This window comes from Pinus tabuliformis, chromosome 6 (genome assembly GCF_031772625.1).
Source record: "Pinus tabuliformis cultivar Carrire ecotype Pingquan chromosome 6, CPIR1, whole genome shotgun sequence".
Classification (NCBI taxonomy): Eukaryota; Viridiplantae; Streptophyta; class Pinopsida; order Pinales; family Pinaceae; genus Pinus; species Pinus tabuliformis.
In genome coordinates, this window is record NC_142292.1 from 1,781,192,644 (window position 1) to 1,781,208,580 (window position 15,937).

General features: G+C 36.8%; 2 protein-coding genes across 2 annotated transcripts; both read right to left on the reverse strand.

Annotated features, from left to right (window-relative positions):
- Nucleotides 1-3,139: 3,139 nt before the first annotated feature.
- Nucleotides 3,140-3,703, reverse strand: LOC149266109 (exocyst complex component EXO70I-like). The gene has a single exon (XM_089407218.1). The coding sequence runs from the start codon at nucleotides 3,701-3,703 to the stop codon at nucleotides 3,140-3,142; it is 564 nt and encodes a 187-aa protein (XP_089263344.1).
- An 8,078-nt stretch (nucleotides 3,704-11,781) lies between these two features.
- On the reverse strand, nucleotides 11,782-12,456 carry LOC149266110 (serine/threonine-protein kinase GRIK1-like). The gene is made up of 2 exons (XM_089394937.1): nucleotides 12,286-12,456; nucleotides 11,782-12,168 (listed from the first exon to the last, which is right to left on the reverse strand). The coding sequence occupies exons 1-2, from the start codon at nucleotides 12,329-12,331 to the stop codon at nucleotides 11,996-11,998; spliced, it is 219 nt and encodes a 72-aa protein (XP_089251063.1). The 5' UTR covers nucleotides 12,332-12,456; the 3' UTR covers nucleotides 11,782-11,995.
- Nucleotides 12,457-15,937: the final 3,481 nt, after the last annotated feature.

The window sequence follows — 15,937 nt, forward strand, 5'->3', positions numbered from 1 at the left end:
TCCATTTCGCTCAACCGAAACCTGATCTCCAAGCATATGGGCCCTTCAAAAACCACCCCGAAGTCCTCCTTCAATCTCTCCAATCCTTCAACCATGTCCAACAACTTGAACAACTTCTGAGGCTCTCTCTGTCTCAGGGCAACGACCTCTCCAAACTCTATCAGTGCTTTCATACCGCTTCCTAAAACCAATTTCTAAAAGAAATCTGTCCACAATTCAATATTAAATGTCTGAAAAATCCTATTGCAGAGCTTCCTCTCAGAAGAAACCAAGACCTTCACTGTCTTCCTTAACACCTCCAACCATTCTGCCACATGGTCTTCTAGAGCAGTCCACTCAAGCTTATCATTACATGATGAAGAATTATATCTCAGATAATTAATTTCCATGCTCTTGAAGCTCTCTCTCATGCTCTCAATCCTAATCGAACCATAAATCTTCAAGCACTTTTTAGCTCTGCCAAAGCTATCCAAAATCTCTGCAATCATTAACCGAAACAATTGGTTCAACATTTAGTCATTCTATGTTTCTTCAATAACATAAACATGGGATAATGGCAGATGGCTCACAATGCTCACACCTTTCTAGAACATTGATTGAAGGGGATTTGGCTTAATTATTTGTTTTATATTTCATTGTATATTTAGCAAATTAGAACGTAAATTATGGACTAAATAGGAAAATGCCCAGGGACAGACAATTCTTAGAAAATGGTTGTCCGCATTCTAATCCAAAGAATTGGAAAGAATGCCACTCTTAGACTATCAAAAACAGTTGTAGATCAATATCAAAAAGGTTGTTTCAATCTAAACAGTATAAGCAAAAAAGCTTGTATCGTATACTGTTATTGCCAATGCCACAACAATAAAGTCATATGCTTTCAAATAAACTCTAACCTTAATCACATACATTAACCAAATACTACCACTTATTGGAATTTTACTACACCTAAATTTAGCAAACCATATACTGATCATTCCCAAATTAAACATAAATTGTAGACAACACATAGGATACATGTCCTGAGACTTGGGAGACCATTTTCTACTTACTAGTTCCTTTTCCAATCTAAATCTACGCTATACCGAGTTTTGCCAAACCATATGATGATCTATTCCCAAATTAAACATAAAATTTATAAACAACGAAGGTAAATGGAATTGCAACTTCTGGTGCTTTAAAAAAATTCTTAGTAGATTATGTAGGGGATTTCAAATCAATGTAGATACGTTTCCAAGAAAACATGAACATAATCCATTACGGAAGGGATAGAGGAGATTTTATGCTTGTAACAACAAGATAAAACATCTTACTCTAGGCCACAAGATACACAATAAATAAGTCATATCAAACAGGTTACAATCTCATTTTGACATCTTTTACACCAAGTGAGATGCCTTTTAATGCAACCACCCTATACAATGATAACGCTGAGAACATATAACTAATTTGAATAGTCATTACTGTCCTGTGCAATGCAAGGCCAAGTTTTTAGTTGGATTCATCCCCACTGGTGATATGGCCTTTTAAAGGTATTTATGAATCAAGGCTCGTTGGCCTTGAGAGTTGGTACCATTTTGTGTAATGACAATTAATCAGTGTTGATCCTTCCACAATCAATAAAAGAATATCACAAATCCTCTCTTAAGAAAAAGAGAGTGCAGTGACTTCTCATGTTACACAAATGTATTTACAATTGCGTGGCCCTCGACCTCTCAAGCCATAGTGAGAATATGGCAAGGAGTTACTTTTGAGCCACTTCAAAATAAAGATTCAGGTACTCATTTTGCTTATGAAAGAAATAGAGAGGATAATATCTTACATTTATGCCACTGCTACCCAAAATACAAATCCTTTCTCCAAACAAAATGGAGTGCAGTGATTTCTCATGTTATAAATAAGTATTCAGCCCATAAGTTATGTTGCATGGCCCTGGACCTCTCAAAGCATGGTGAGAATTGTAAACATTCAGCCCACAGGTTATGCTGCATGACCCTGGACCTCTCAAGCCATGGTTTCTCATGTTACAAATAAGTATTCAGCACATAAGTTATGTTGCATGGCCCTAGAACTCTCAAACCATCGTGAGAATTGTAAGTATTCAGCCCACAGGTTACGCTGCATGACCCTGGACCTTTCAAGCCATGGTGAGAATGTGGCATGGAGTTACATTCGAGCCACTTCAAAATAAAAGATTAAGTTCTCTGTTTTTGCCTATGAGAGCAATAGAGAGGACATTATCTTACATTTATGCCACTACTACCCAAAATGTAAAAGGAATATAATTTCCTCATTAGAACAGTGGTACAACATTGATATTGGAATCCGGAAGCCCTCTCTCATAAGTTCTCCATGTATCCAATTATTCCGTTGACAAGTATTCCATGTACTCAACTATCCCTTTTTTTTGTCAAAATAACTTACAGTACATTGTAGCATTGCAGCCACTCTTAGCAGATTGGATAATTTGCAATACTCTTAGCTGGATAATGAAAACCTAATAACTTAGGGCCCACTAAAGACCATAAATGCCTACAATACTACATGCTTTGCAGCAAATGTAATATCTGAATATTAATTTCCCAAGCACTCACATACCCTATATTAAAATCTTGTAATTTGATAGATTGTGATGATTAAAAATCTGTAAGTAATTAGCAGAGACCTCCAAATTGACCAAAAAGAATAAGCGTGCCTAGTAATCATGCGTTTGTGTTTAAGCCCTGACCTTCCCGGCCTGGAATATCTACTTTATTTCAGTGGGACAATCCAGTCCTACTTGATCTCTGTGTAAACAGATGTGATAACATAAACTCGAGTTGCTCTGGAGTGTATCTCAAATGCTTTCTTTCACTGGCAGAATGATCAAGCAATATGCTAAAATTTGCAATGTAGTTCCTGTAAGCAGGAATTATAGCTTGCTCAATTTTCGTAAAGGTGCCCTCTCTGAGCTCTTCATCATAGATCAACCAATTCTTGTGCTCTTCATATGACTTCTCAAATGTGGAATTGAATGAGCGGATTCTCTGCTTAAACAAATCCCTAGCTCCTCCTTTTCCATGACTGGATAGAGCTAGTCCATCTCTGTTCAAAAGCTTCACTAGGGGAACCATACTTCCTTTTCATAACCCAAAACATGTTAGTTAACCAATCTCTTCCTCTGCTTTAGCCATGCCTCACCCAACAGATTCCCTAGTTTGCTGTCTCTGGCTCTCTTGAATATATACCAACAATTATTCATGAGGAATATGTGTGACAATCCAGATGCATTGTATCCTGTGGCTCTGGTCTCCAAACTCAGCTCCAAAGAATCCATCACATGACTAACAACCTCTGCAAGGCTTATGTTGTTCTCCATTCCCCAGACCATTGCCATAACCTCCTCATATTCAGTCAACATAAACTTGAGATAATTCACAATGTAGTTTGTAAGCTTTGGTGGACTCCCATCAATAAACAAACCTGAATCCTCCTCTACCTGTTTCCCAAAGTCCCACAGAACTTGACAAGCACTGTGCACCAAGTGCTTCTCCATTTCGCTCAACCGAAGCCTGATCTCCAGGCATCTGGGCCCTTCAAAAACCACCCCGAAGTCCTCCTTCAATCTCTCCAATCCTTCAACCATGTCCAACAACTTGAATAGCTTCTGAGGCTCTCTCTGGCTCAGGGCAACGACCTCTCCAAACTCTATCAGTGCTTTCATACTGCTTCCTAAAACCAATTTCTGAAAGAAATCTGTCCACAATTCAATATCAAATGTCTGAAAAATCCTGTTGCAGAGCTTCCTCTCAGAAGAAACCAAGACCTTCACTGTCTTCCTTAACACCTCCAACCATTCTGCCACATGGTCTTCTAGAGCAGTCCACTCAAGCTTATCAATACATGATGAAGAATTATATCTCAGGAATCAGTTTCCATGCTCTTGAAGCTCGCTCTCATTCTCTCAATCCTAATCGAACCATAAATCTTCAAGCACTTTTTAGCTCTACCAAAGCTCTCCAAAATCTCTGCAATCATTAACTGAAACAATTGGTTCAACATTTAGTCATTCTATGTTTCTTCAATAACATAAACATGGGAGCATGGTAGATGACTCACAATGCTCACACCTTTTTAGAACATTGATTGAAGGGGATTTGGCTTACTTATTTGTTTTATATTTCATTGTATATTTAGCAAATTAGAACATAAATTATGGACTAAACAGGAAAATGCCCAGGGACAGACAATTCTTAGAAAATGGTTGTCCGCATTCTAATCCAAAGAATTGGAAAGAATGCCACTCTTAGACTATCAAAAATAGTTTGAGATCAATATCAAAAAGGTTGTTTCAATCTAAATAGTATAAGCAAAAAATCTTGTATCATATACTGTTATTGCTAATGCCACAACAATAAAGTCATATGCTTTCAAATAAACTCTAACCTTAATCACATACATTAACCAAATACTACCCCTTATTGCAATTTTACTACACATAAATTTAGCAAACCATATACTGATCATTCCCAAATTAAACATAAATTATAAACAACGAAGGTAAATGGAATTGCAACTTCTGGTGCTTTAAAAATATTCTTAGTAGATTATGTAGGGGATTTCAAATCAATGTAGATACGTTTCCAAGAAAACATTGGAACATAATCCATTACGGAAGGGATAGAGGAGATTTTATGCTTGTAACAACAAGATAAAACATCTTACTCTAGGCCACACGATACACAATAAATAAGTCATATCAAACAGGTTACAATCTAATTTTGACATCTTTTACACCAAGTGAGATGCCTTTTCATGCCACCACCCTATACAATGATAACGCTGAGAACATATAACTAATTTGAATAGTCATTACTGTCCTGTGCAATGCAAGGCCAAGTTTTTAGTTGGATTCATCCCCACTGGTGATATGGCCTTTTAAAGGTATTTATGAATCAAGGCTCGTTGGTACCATTTTGTGTAATGACAACTAATCAGTGCTGATCCTTCCACAGTCAATAAAAGAATATCAAAAATCCTCTCTTAAGAAAAAGAGAGTGCAGTGACTTCTCATGTTACACAAATGTATTTACAATTGCGTGGCCCTCGACCTCTCAAGCCATACTTAGAATATGGCAAGGAGTTACTTTTGAGCCACTTCAAAATAAATATTTAGGTACTCATTTTGCCTATTAAAGAAATAGAGAGGATAATATCTTACATCTATGCCACTGCTACCCAAAATACAAATCCTTTCTCTAAACAAAATGGAGTGTTTTTAGACATTTGATATTGAACCATGTCCAACAACTTGAACAGCTTCTGAGGCTCTCTCTGGCTCAGGGCAACGGCCTCTCCAAACTCTATCAGTGCTTTCATACCGCTCCCTAAAACCAATTTCTAAAAGAAATCTGTCCACAATTCAATATCAAATGTCTGAAAAATCATGTTGCAGAGCTTCCTGTCATAAGAAATAGAGAGGATAATATCTTACATTTATGCCACTGCTACCCAAAGTACAAATCCTTTCTCTAAACAAAATGGAGTGCAGTGATTTCTCATGTTACAAATAAGTATTCAGCCCATAAATTATGTTGCATGGCCTTGGCCCTTTCAAAGCATGGTGAGAATTGTAAGTATTCAGCCCACAGGTTATGCTGCATGATCCTGGACCTCTCAAGCCATGGTTTCTCATGTTACAAATAAGTATTCAACCCATACGTTATGCTGCATGCCCATGGACCTCTCAAACCATGGTGAGAATTGTAAGTATTCAGCCCACAGGTTATGCTGCATGACCCTGGACCTCTCAAGCCATGGTGAGAATGTTGCATGGAGTTTCATTTGAGCCACTTCAAAATAAAAGATTAAGTTCTCTGTTTTTGCCTATGAGAGCAATAGAGAGGACATTATCTTACATTTATGCCACTGCTACCCAAAATGTAAAAGGAACATAATTTCCTCATTAGAACAGTGGTACAACATTGATATTGGAATCCGGAAGCCCTCTCTCATAAGTTCTCCATGTATCCAGTTATCCCGTTTACAAGTATTCCATGTACTCAATTATCCCCTTTTCTTGTCAAAATAACTTACAGTACATTGTAGCATTGCAACCGCTCTTAGCATATTGGATAATTTGCAATACTTTTAGCTTGATCTACTCCCAAATTAAACATAAAATTTATAAACAACGAAGGTAAATGGAATTGCAACTTCTGGTGCTTTAAAAAAATTCTTAGTAGATTATGTAGGGGATTTCAAATCAATGTAGATACGTTTCCAAGAAAACATGAACATAATCCATTACGAAAGGGATAGAGGAGATTTTATGCTTGTAACAACAAGATAAAACATCTTACTCTAGGCCACAAGATACACAATAAATAAGTCATATCAAACAGGTTACAATCTAATTTTGACATCTTTTACACCAAGTGAGATGCCTTTTAATGCAACCACCCTATACAATGATAACGCTCAGAACATATAACTAATTTGAATAGTCATTACTGTCCTGTGCAATGCAAGGCCAAGTTTTTAGTTGGATTCATCCCCACTAGTGATATGGCCTTTTAAAGGTATTTATGAATCAAGGTTCGTTGGCCTTGAGAGTTGGTACCATTTTGTGTAATGACAATTAATCAGTGCTGATCCTTCCACAGTCAATAAAAGAATATCACAAATCCACTCTTAAGAAAAAGAGAGTGCAGTGACTTCTCATGTTACACAAATGTATTTACAATTGCGTGGCCCTCTACCTCTCAAGCCATAGTGAGAATATGGCAAGGAGTTACTTTTGAGCCACTTCAAAATAAAGATTCAGGTACTCATTTTGCCTATGAAAGAAATAGAGAGGATAATATCTTACATTTATGCCACTGTTACCCAAAATACAAATCCTTTCTCTAAACAAAATGGAGTGCAGTGATTTCTCATGTTACAAATAAGTATTCAGCCCATAAGTTATGTTGCATGGCCTTGGACCTCTCAAACCATGGTGAGAATTGTAAGTATTAAGCCCACAGGTCATGCTGCATGACCCTTGACCTCTCAAGCCATGGTTTCTCATGTTACAAATAAGTATTCAGTGCATAAGTTATGCTGCATGGCCCTGGACCTCTCAAATCATGGTGAGAATTGTAAGTATTCGGCCCACATGTTATACTGCATGACCCTGGACCTCTCAAGCCATGGTGAGAATGTGGCATGGAGTTACATTTGAGCCACTTCAAAATAAAAGATTAAGTTCTCTGTTTTTGCCTATGAGAGCAATAGAGAGGACATTATCTTACATTTATGCCACTGCTACCCAAAATGTAAAAGGAACATAATTTCCTCATTAGAACAGTGGTACATCATTGATATTGGAATCCGGAATCCCTCTCTCATAAGTTCTCCATGTATCTAGTTATCCCGTTTACAAGTATTCCATGTACTCAATTATCCCCTTTTTTTGTCAAAATAACTTATAGTACATTGTAGCATTGCAGCTACTCTTAGTAGATTGGATAATTTGCAATAATTTTAGCTCGATAATGAAAACCTAATAACTTAGGGCCCTCTAAAGACCATAAATGCCTACAATACTACATGCTTTGCACCAAATGTAATATCTGAATATTAATTTCCCAAGCACTCACATACCCTATATTAAAAGCTTGTAATTTGATATATTGTGATGCTAAAAAATCTGTAAGTAATTAGCAAAGACCTCCAAATTGACCAAAAAGAATAAGGATGCCTGGTAATCATGCGGTTGTGTTTAAGCCCTGACCTTCCCGGCCCGGAATATCTACTTTATTTTAGTTGGACAATGCAGTCCTACTTGATCTCTGTGTAAACAGATGTGATAACATAAACTCGAGTTGCTCTGGAGTGTATCTCAAATGCTTGATTTCACTGGCAAAATGATCAAGCAATATGCTGAAATTTTCAATGTAGTTCCTGTAAGCAGGAATTACAGCTTGCTCAATTTTCGTAAAGGTGCTCTCTCTGAGCTCTTCATAAGATTCATTTATATAGACATAACTAACCTACCAGGGAATTCCTAGTATGATGAACTTGATTGCTACATCTTACCAGCACATATTCTACAACAGAGACACTGAACTTGCTTGCTACAACCGTACCAACACATAATCTGCAATTGACACACAGAGATCTTGAAGGATTCCCCCAGATCTCTTGACAGTGCCTACTCACTAATAGAGACAGGTCTATTTGGAGCCTTTTCAATCTCTCTATATACAATCTTCACCCAGATATGGAGGTTTGTCATTTATGTCTCAAGCAGGTCAAATTTATTAGAGTTAAGGAGGATTTTATGGAAACATGAACACATGGTAGATGGTAACAGAGCTTTTAGAAATAATTATGTTTGTAAATAGAACATAGCTTGGAAGAGGTAATAGAGCTTCTTGAAATAGAACCTCTTCGTGCTCTTGGTAACTCTTTGAAAAACTTTGGCATTCCTTGTCTCCTACCTTTCCCAATCTCCTCTTTGATCACTTTATGTACATTTCCTTTACTTCTTATTGTATAACCAAGCACCAAAGCCACCATTCTCCAACTACTAATGCTTTCAAGCCTGACTGTAGCTAACCATAGCATAGAAAAATTAATAAAACTTGAGATAAATAGAATGCCTCAAATAGACCTGTGTCGTTCTAGTATATGATGATTTGGTGTATTTAACTTGGAAAGATACACCTTCAAAACAAATAGTTGCAAATGCCATCAAATGTATCTGTAACATTGCCTTCACATGAGAACTTATTGATCTACACTGCCTGCAAATGTTTCTAAATGTATCTTTTTCCACATCAATACCACATGAGACTATATGGACTACATCCTGGTTACTCATGGGTTCACCATTCTCTTGATATCGCTTTGCACACCTTTAGATTAGTCATCCATTGGTGATTCACCAACATTCATTTTAACTAATTCTAGGAGCTTACTTCTCATTGAATTAAAATGTACAGTTTGGGCATAGTCTTGTACTATAAGCCTTGATCATTGTAAAAGAGGCATCTTTGTTTAGCTGGGAATTTTTTTTGTTTATTTAGTTGTCTAATACCAATGATTCTATTTGCAATTCTGAGACAATAGAGGAGAGTTATGTTTGCCTTCCCATTCCAACCCCCTCAAAGTGCTTACTATCACTAAGTTAATTATGTGCACACATCAAATACCAATGACTTATAATTCTTGCCATGACTGCAATTAATAGACTATTGTTCTTCAACGTCACAAGCTGGTTGGAATTCACATCAAGTATAGGCTTTGAATTGGACATTTCAACATATTCTTGACAACTCTTTTTTACTTAGACTTCTAATTCTATTTCTCAATCGACTTTTTCAACTTCACTTACAAGTGTTAGAGATGAGTTTGGTTTGTGCTCCTACTCCAGTGTTAGAACAAAGCCTTTAACACCTGATATACTTGGACAACAGATTTGTGTTACACATCTTTGATATTTTCCTTAAAAATCAATTTCTGTATGAAATTCTTTCTTATCAATTTGCATGCATATAAATTGTTCAACACTGTCAGCTCACACCGTGTACTTGATCCAACCATGCGGCCAAAGATGAATCCATCAATAAGAACTTTTATTGCAAGGTGTGCTTCTAGTTAATATAACTTGAATCCCCTCTTGTCAATTAATTTGTTGATTCATTATGGAATCTATCCAACAAATAATTTAAAGGTAAAGGCCTCCAGTAAAATTGCCAAACTTATTGGATTGGTTCAATATCGACCAGTCCTCTATGTTCCCAAATAAAGCTTAAGCAGAATGACTTTACCATAATCCGTTCTTAGACATTCCAACATATCAATTGCATGAATTTTGCAATTCTTCATGATGCAACCCTTACCAATGACACTGTGGTAGGTTGGAGTTGTAGCAATAAAGGTAATGTTGGATGCTATGCATAATTTGGAAAAGGCTTACAAGGTAACATTCTCCCAGTTTTCTTTGAAATCATGGTATATATTCTGAGATTTGGAGGAGCCATTTACCTTAGGCATTGTGACTGTTTGTGTTCTTAGTGTCACTGCTAATCTAGATAGTATCATAAGGAGAATCCTCACTAGTGCATTGAACAGAGTTGTCTTGTTGTTCGTCACATAGAATTATGCTGGCTTCTTGGAGGCCGTCTTCAATAATTAAAGCTGAGAGCACCCTTTGAACTCTCCATATCCTTTGTGTCATTCAAACTTCCAAGCCTCAAGGGCTTGTTATTCACACTTCCATTTGACAATATTTTTCTGCTTGCTTGTAATAATGAGACCAGCCTTCCATTCTGATGATCTCCAGATATATAATTTGTAGATGCATGTACGTCCTCTACCTATTTGATTTATTCCTTGAGGAGGTCTAGCCCATCCTAAGTGAAGAATGCAAAAAAATAGGCTCCAGTTATTCCAAAATGGTCATGAACATGCAGTTTCACTTGCATTGATAGCAGTATTTGCAGCTGCTAGGAGTTCTTCACAATCATCATTTGACTCCCAAAATTCCTGTGCTTTATAGAACTTATCAAACTTTCTCTAGTGCCCCCTTCATGTTCTGATATTTGTATTATATCAGCATTACCTTTGACAACTCCACAGAGAATAATTCTAATGCCAGTTTCTGGTACAAGCTTGAAAGAAAACTTTGCCTTTGGATTTACCTTGCTAATAGAAAACATCTCTGTGTTTTTTGCTACTTATTCCCACAATCTGTAGAAGTTGCTATAGATAAGTAGTGATTGATGACAAATGAAGGGTAATCAAGTCGTTGCTTTAGTCTAGAGATTATTGCTGCTACAATCACTCTTTTTACAAATGTAACACAACAAATATCTTCACCATTCCTCTACAGTAAAATAAGCTGCACTAGAAGATGTACCTTGGGTGTTAAAATATTCCTTTTATTTGCATCTAAAATGTCCTCCTTTGTTCTAAATAAATTTCCCACATCTTATAAGCATAAAATAAACCAAGTCCTCAAGAGAGTTGGGGAATGTTAAAAGTTCATCTTTACTGATGCAGATGTTACTGCCACCTGACAACTTTTCAAACAAGCCTGAGAATCTGAGTGATGTTGTTGATTTTAATGTTATAAGGCCAGTCATTATATTAGCTTTAAATATCAACATCGGAATGGTGGAAAGAAGTCCACATAAGACATTTCAAATCAGGGCAAAATCTCTATCAAATCTCTCAACAATTATTAATTGTTTGATCTTGTAGATCCTACCAACAATATATACCATATCTTGTATGCCTCAAACCATTTGAAAATTCCTTATGAAATCCTTCCAAAGGACCTTTCTCAATGTTACGTTCTCCTTTTGGGATTATCCTTCCTTCAAATAACGCTATAAAGACCTTTGCGATAAAAAAACAGTGCCTATCAGCAATTTTAGATCGCCTCTTCCCAATTGGTTTAGGGTCCTTTTCTCTGGTGGTAAACATGCTCTTGATTGGTGGAACACCACACAAGATACAAGCAATATGAAAGCAAGTCCCATCACCAACTCCAACCTCTGGAGTTTTGGTGTTTGGAATCAATTTGCAGTAGTCCCAACCGTGTTTAGTTCATTGATGTGAATATCTGTCTGCTTTGCTTGCCTAGAGGCTATAAAAGATGAATGTGCCACTGTTGTAAGACACATTGTGAGTTTCACATTGCCTTGACATTGATCATGAAAACTGAGACTAAATTAAAATTATTGTGTTGGAAGGGACCTTTTTTGACTGTGGACTCTGGTTTATTTCAATAATCGAGAGAGCAAGCTTAGTGGTTTACTCACAAATTCATTGAAAATTGAAAGCAGGTATAATATTCTAATGGAAAGCGTCACCGGGGTGCAGCTCAATTGTTGTATTATGTAAATAAAGAGACTTGAAATTCAAATCCTTGGAGGAACCCCCTCTTCTGAAGAACCACAACATCTCTTCCATGACTAAGCAGCCATGAAATATGTAAAAATAAAAACCATAACCATCCCTGTTAAACTGATTCTGACAATGCTTCAGAGGAAGCTACAGTTTGCTCATGATGATCAGAATGATATCTAGAGCTACCCTGTTCACATTTCCCCAAAACCTGGACAGTTGACGTGAAATCCTTCATAACCCACGGATGCCTTGCAACAACCTCTAAGCTCATCCTTTTCTTCGGATCTGTGAAATCCAATAGTGGCAGCTTGATTATTATGGTGAATTTCAAAATTTGCAGCAATGCAACTCTTAAAATTAAAATCTACTCTGTAAAACATTCAATTGAGAAAAGTCACTTACCCTTGCAAAGAAGACCTTCGAGTAAGTTTGCAAGTGCTGGATTCATATCCTCTGGAAGTACAAGTGGATCATGAACAATCTAAGGCCTGCGAAGAACCCAACTTTTTATGGTTTAATTTATTAAATTGTCAATGTGACCGACCACTCACGGGCACTTTTCCCAGATACCAAGCATCGCTGAGGACTCATTGGGTGTCACTGTATACCAGGGGATTTCACTTTTCCCAGATACCAAGCATCGCTGAGGACTCATTGGGTGTCACTATATACCAGGGGATTTCGTATGGGCTGTCTGTTAGAATCAGGTGTTGAGCCCTAGAATTATAAAACAAAGCCGAAGACCACCAAAAAGAGAATTCCTTCAAATGCGAACCCAAATCCAGGACGCAACTCCTCATTCATCCTAATTATCGGAAGCTGAAATAGGGGGGAGATTACCTTGTTCGTTCAAGGAAAGCTGAGAACGACGAGAGCTTACCTTGTTCGTTCAAGGAAAGCGCAGAAGAAAGAGGGTTTGGTGGGGGAGATTTGAACTGCGCTAGGTAGACGGACTGGCTAGGTAGACGGACGGGTTGGCTTGGGTTTTCTTTGGACGGCAGAGAATTGTTGAATTGTCTAACAATAGATCTAACGGTTAAGATTAAGACAGAAAGACATTTAGGGGAGTTCATTTCAGAGGAAAATGCCTTACGACGTAACAAGTGGAATAAGTGAAATGTTTTGACTTAATCTCATATGAAGTGTTTGAGAAATAAAAATCAATTTCTTTTCAAGTGTGGTTAAATTTAGTAGAGCTTTGGAGATCCCATTTCCATAATTGGACATTGGAGATCGGGGCATTATAGTAGCTTCCTCCTTCTACCTTAGTGTGGACCATGGATAGTAAGGGGGTATGCTTATAGGTTGTTTGAATGCTTGATTAAATGTGTGATATGTGTTTGTGCTTATAAAATTGTATGAAGGAATGCTTTTGTTTTAATACGGTTGTACTAACACAATATGTGTTGAGACAATTTATATGCACTTGTGTGCAAGTGGGTGCTAGTTTTAGTATTATGACTATGATTGTGAGTTGATTGCCGACTATGACATGGTTGTTAGTATTGGTGAAAACTGATTTCAAATTAATAAACATGATGCCTTGATTTTTGGAACAAGTGAGTGACTGTGTATGGATTATATGTCGCTTACATGTTGATTTCATGATACCTAATTACATCCTTGTATGTTAGGTTACATTTTTTAATATTTTGATTACATGTATCGGTCTTGTAGGTTGATTACAAGAATTGATCACTTATGTTCGACTTCATGCATTTATGCGTAGGTGTAGATGATTTGGCATTGCTTATGCATATTGTTGGTTGCATGTGGCAATGTGTACAATGGAGTAATGGTTGTTTTCATGCATGAGGTCATGGTTTGTGTAGTTGATATGGTCATTCATTGATGACAGGACTCCAGTTGGAATGATGTGTGTATGGTTTGGTACTCATTTTTTATGTGTGTATATGTAGTTGTTATGCATGTATGGTCTTGGTTATGATTATGCATGTATAGTAGGTCAAATATGTTTTGTGAAGTCATTGTATGCAATCTAGGTCGCCATAGTGCTATTGGATGTTATGATGCTAATATGTTGGCTGAGATAGAGCAGGAGATGCAGATCATCATAATGAAGTTGCGGCGTTGGACTTTGGGATAAGAGCAAATCATCATACAGGTATTGTATGTTTGGCATGCAGGTATGTAGATTAAGGATTGTTATATGCATTAGGGTTATATACATTAGGTTTACGTACATGTCTTTTGATGTTATGGTTACATTCATGATAGATCTTAGTTGACTAGTGTAGCTATATGCACATGTGTCAGATAGTCAAGAATGATAGTAACCTGTAGTTGTATGCATTGCTATTGTTGTGTTATATGTCGTTGATGAGCATGATAGACTAACTTGTTGTTGTTATGTGCTATTAACTTGATGATTAGAGTTATTTCATTGAGATATTGATGTCGTAATTTGGATTGGTCATATGCGTGATGGTTATGTTCATTGCATTGAAGATCTTGATGTTATATGTATTGTGCTAACCTGGTTTGGCCTATGCAGATGGTTATGGTTGCAATATTTAGGTATGAGCCGACATATTTGTGATATGGTGTCGTACTAATCTAGATTGATCATACATATGTGATTGTTATGCATGAACGACAAATGCTTATGAGCTTATGACATGAACATGTTAGTTAGTTACTGTTAGGGATATCATGATTTATGTTTGAGTTGATATGTTGTGAATTTGTATCATGCTAACCTAGCTTTATTGTGTAGACAAGATAGCCTCCCCTGATATACATTAAGGTATGAGTTTTCTTATGTCGTATATTTGGTGCTTGGTTGTTTGATTATGACGTCTATTTGGTGTTTGAGTGTTTGGTGCCTAGTTGATTTATTTAACATGGTATGTTTGCAAGTGGTTGAATGATTGATGAATTGCTTAATATGAGTATGTGTTCAAATGATTTTGTTTTAAGATGATTGTACTAACATGTATGTATTGAGACAGTTGATATGTACTTGAATGTAGTTGATTGTTGTAGCATTATGTCTAATGACTATGGATTATGACATGATTGTTTGTAAAACTTGATTTCAAATTGATAAATATGTTTGTCTTGATATTTGGAACATGTCAACCAACATGTGGTTGACATGTGTGAGCATGATGTTGGGAGTTGGCAAGAGAGGTTGCCATGAAATCTTGAAGATGTTTCAAGTTGCGCTTTCCTTAGGAACCATGGGGATTGAGTCATGGTGTCAGTCTCATGCTTTTGGTCTTTGAGCTTGATTTGTGGTTGTGTTTATGTCTAATGCAAGGCCTTGCCACTTTGTTGTAGCGTCATATTGTTATGGACTTTCGTGGTATTCTTCTTAGTTTTTTCTTGTCTTCTCTTTTATTGGTTTGATTCGTGGGAATTGGTTGGGAAAGAGGAAAGTTGGTGGAGCTCGAGGAGAGATTTGCCGTACCCAAAAGGTAATGTAAGATTCAAATGAAGCTCGGTGCATGAGTAAGCGCAGCGGAAGGTAAGGCGATGACAGTCAGTTGGACTGGCTGGGTCCATTGTGGTAAATGGATGGTAGCAGTATAGTCATGAGAAAGGTAACATGAAAAGGTAAACTAATTGGATTTGAGGTGTCATATGCTTTGGCTATGTTGGGAACTGTTGCTTTTAATGCATGTGCATAAATAAGGAAGTTCTCTTCACCTAGACCTTATGTTATCTGGTAATTATTTTATGATCATGATTATATTGAAGTTTATATATGTATACATGTATGGATGTATGTCGTTGTCTGACAGGATCACGATTGTTTTATGCTAACGCTTATATATGTATGTATGTATCCATGTATCTATGTTACTATCTAACTGGGTTGGCAGGGATCATTCTTGTGGAGGAATGATTGCTTATGCAAGAGAACATTATGAAGAGGTTCTTGGTCTTACGAGGAATCAATTAGGAAGAATAGTCACGACAAATATACGAGGTTAGTATCATGTGGATATGATTTGATATTGTATACTTGTATTATGCCTATGTCTATGTTATAACAGGTAATGTTGAAGGATACATCAACAAAGTGAAA

What these genes read in the sequence shown, in the direction of transcription:
- LOC149266109 (XM_089407218.1), bottom strand. Translation starts at nt 3,703, where the DNA reads ATGAAAGCACTGATAGAGTTTGGAGAGGTCGTTGCCCTGAGCCAGAGA.
- LOC149266110 (XM_089394937.1), bottom strand. Translation starts at nt 12,331, where the DNA reads ATGAATCCAGCACTTGCAAACTTACTCGAAGGTCTTCTTTGCAAGG. An exon ending in CGAAGGTCTTCTTTGCAAGG is followed by an intron (nt 12,169 to 12,285) that starts GTAAGTGACTTT and finishes TGGATTTCACAG; the next exon opens with ATCCGAAGAAAAGGATGAGC.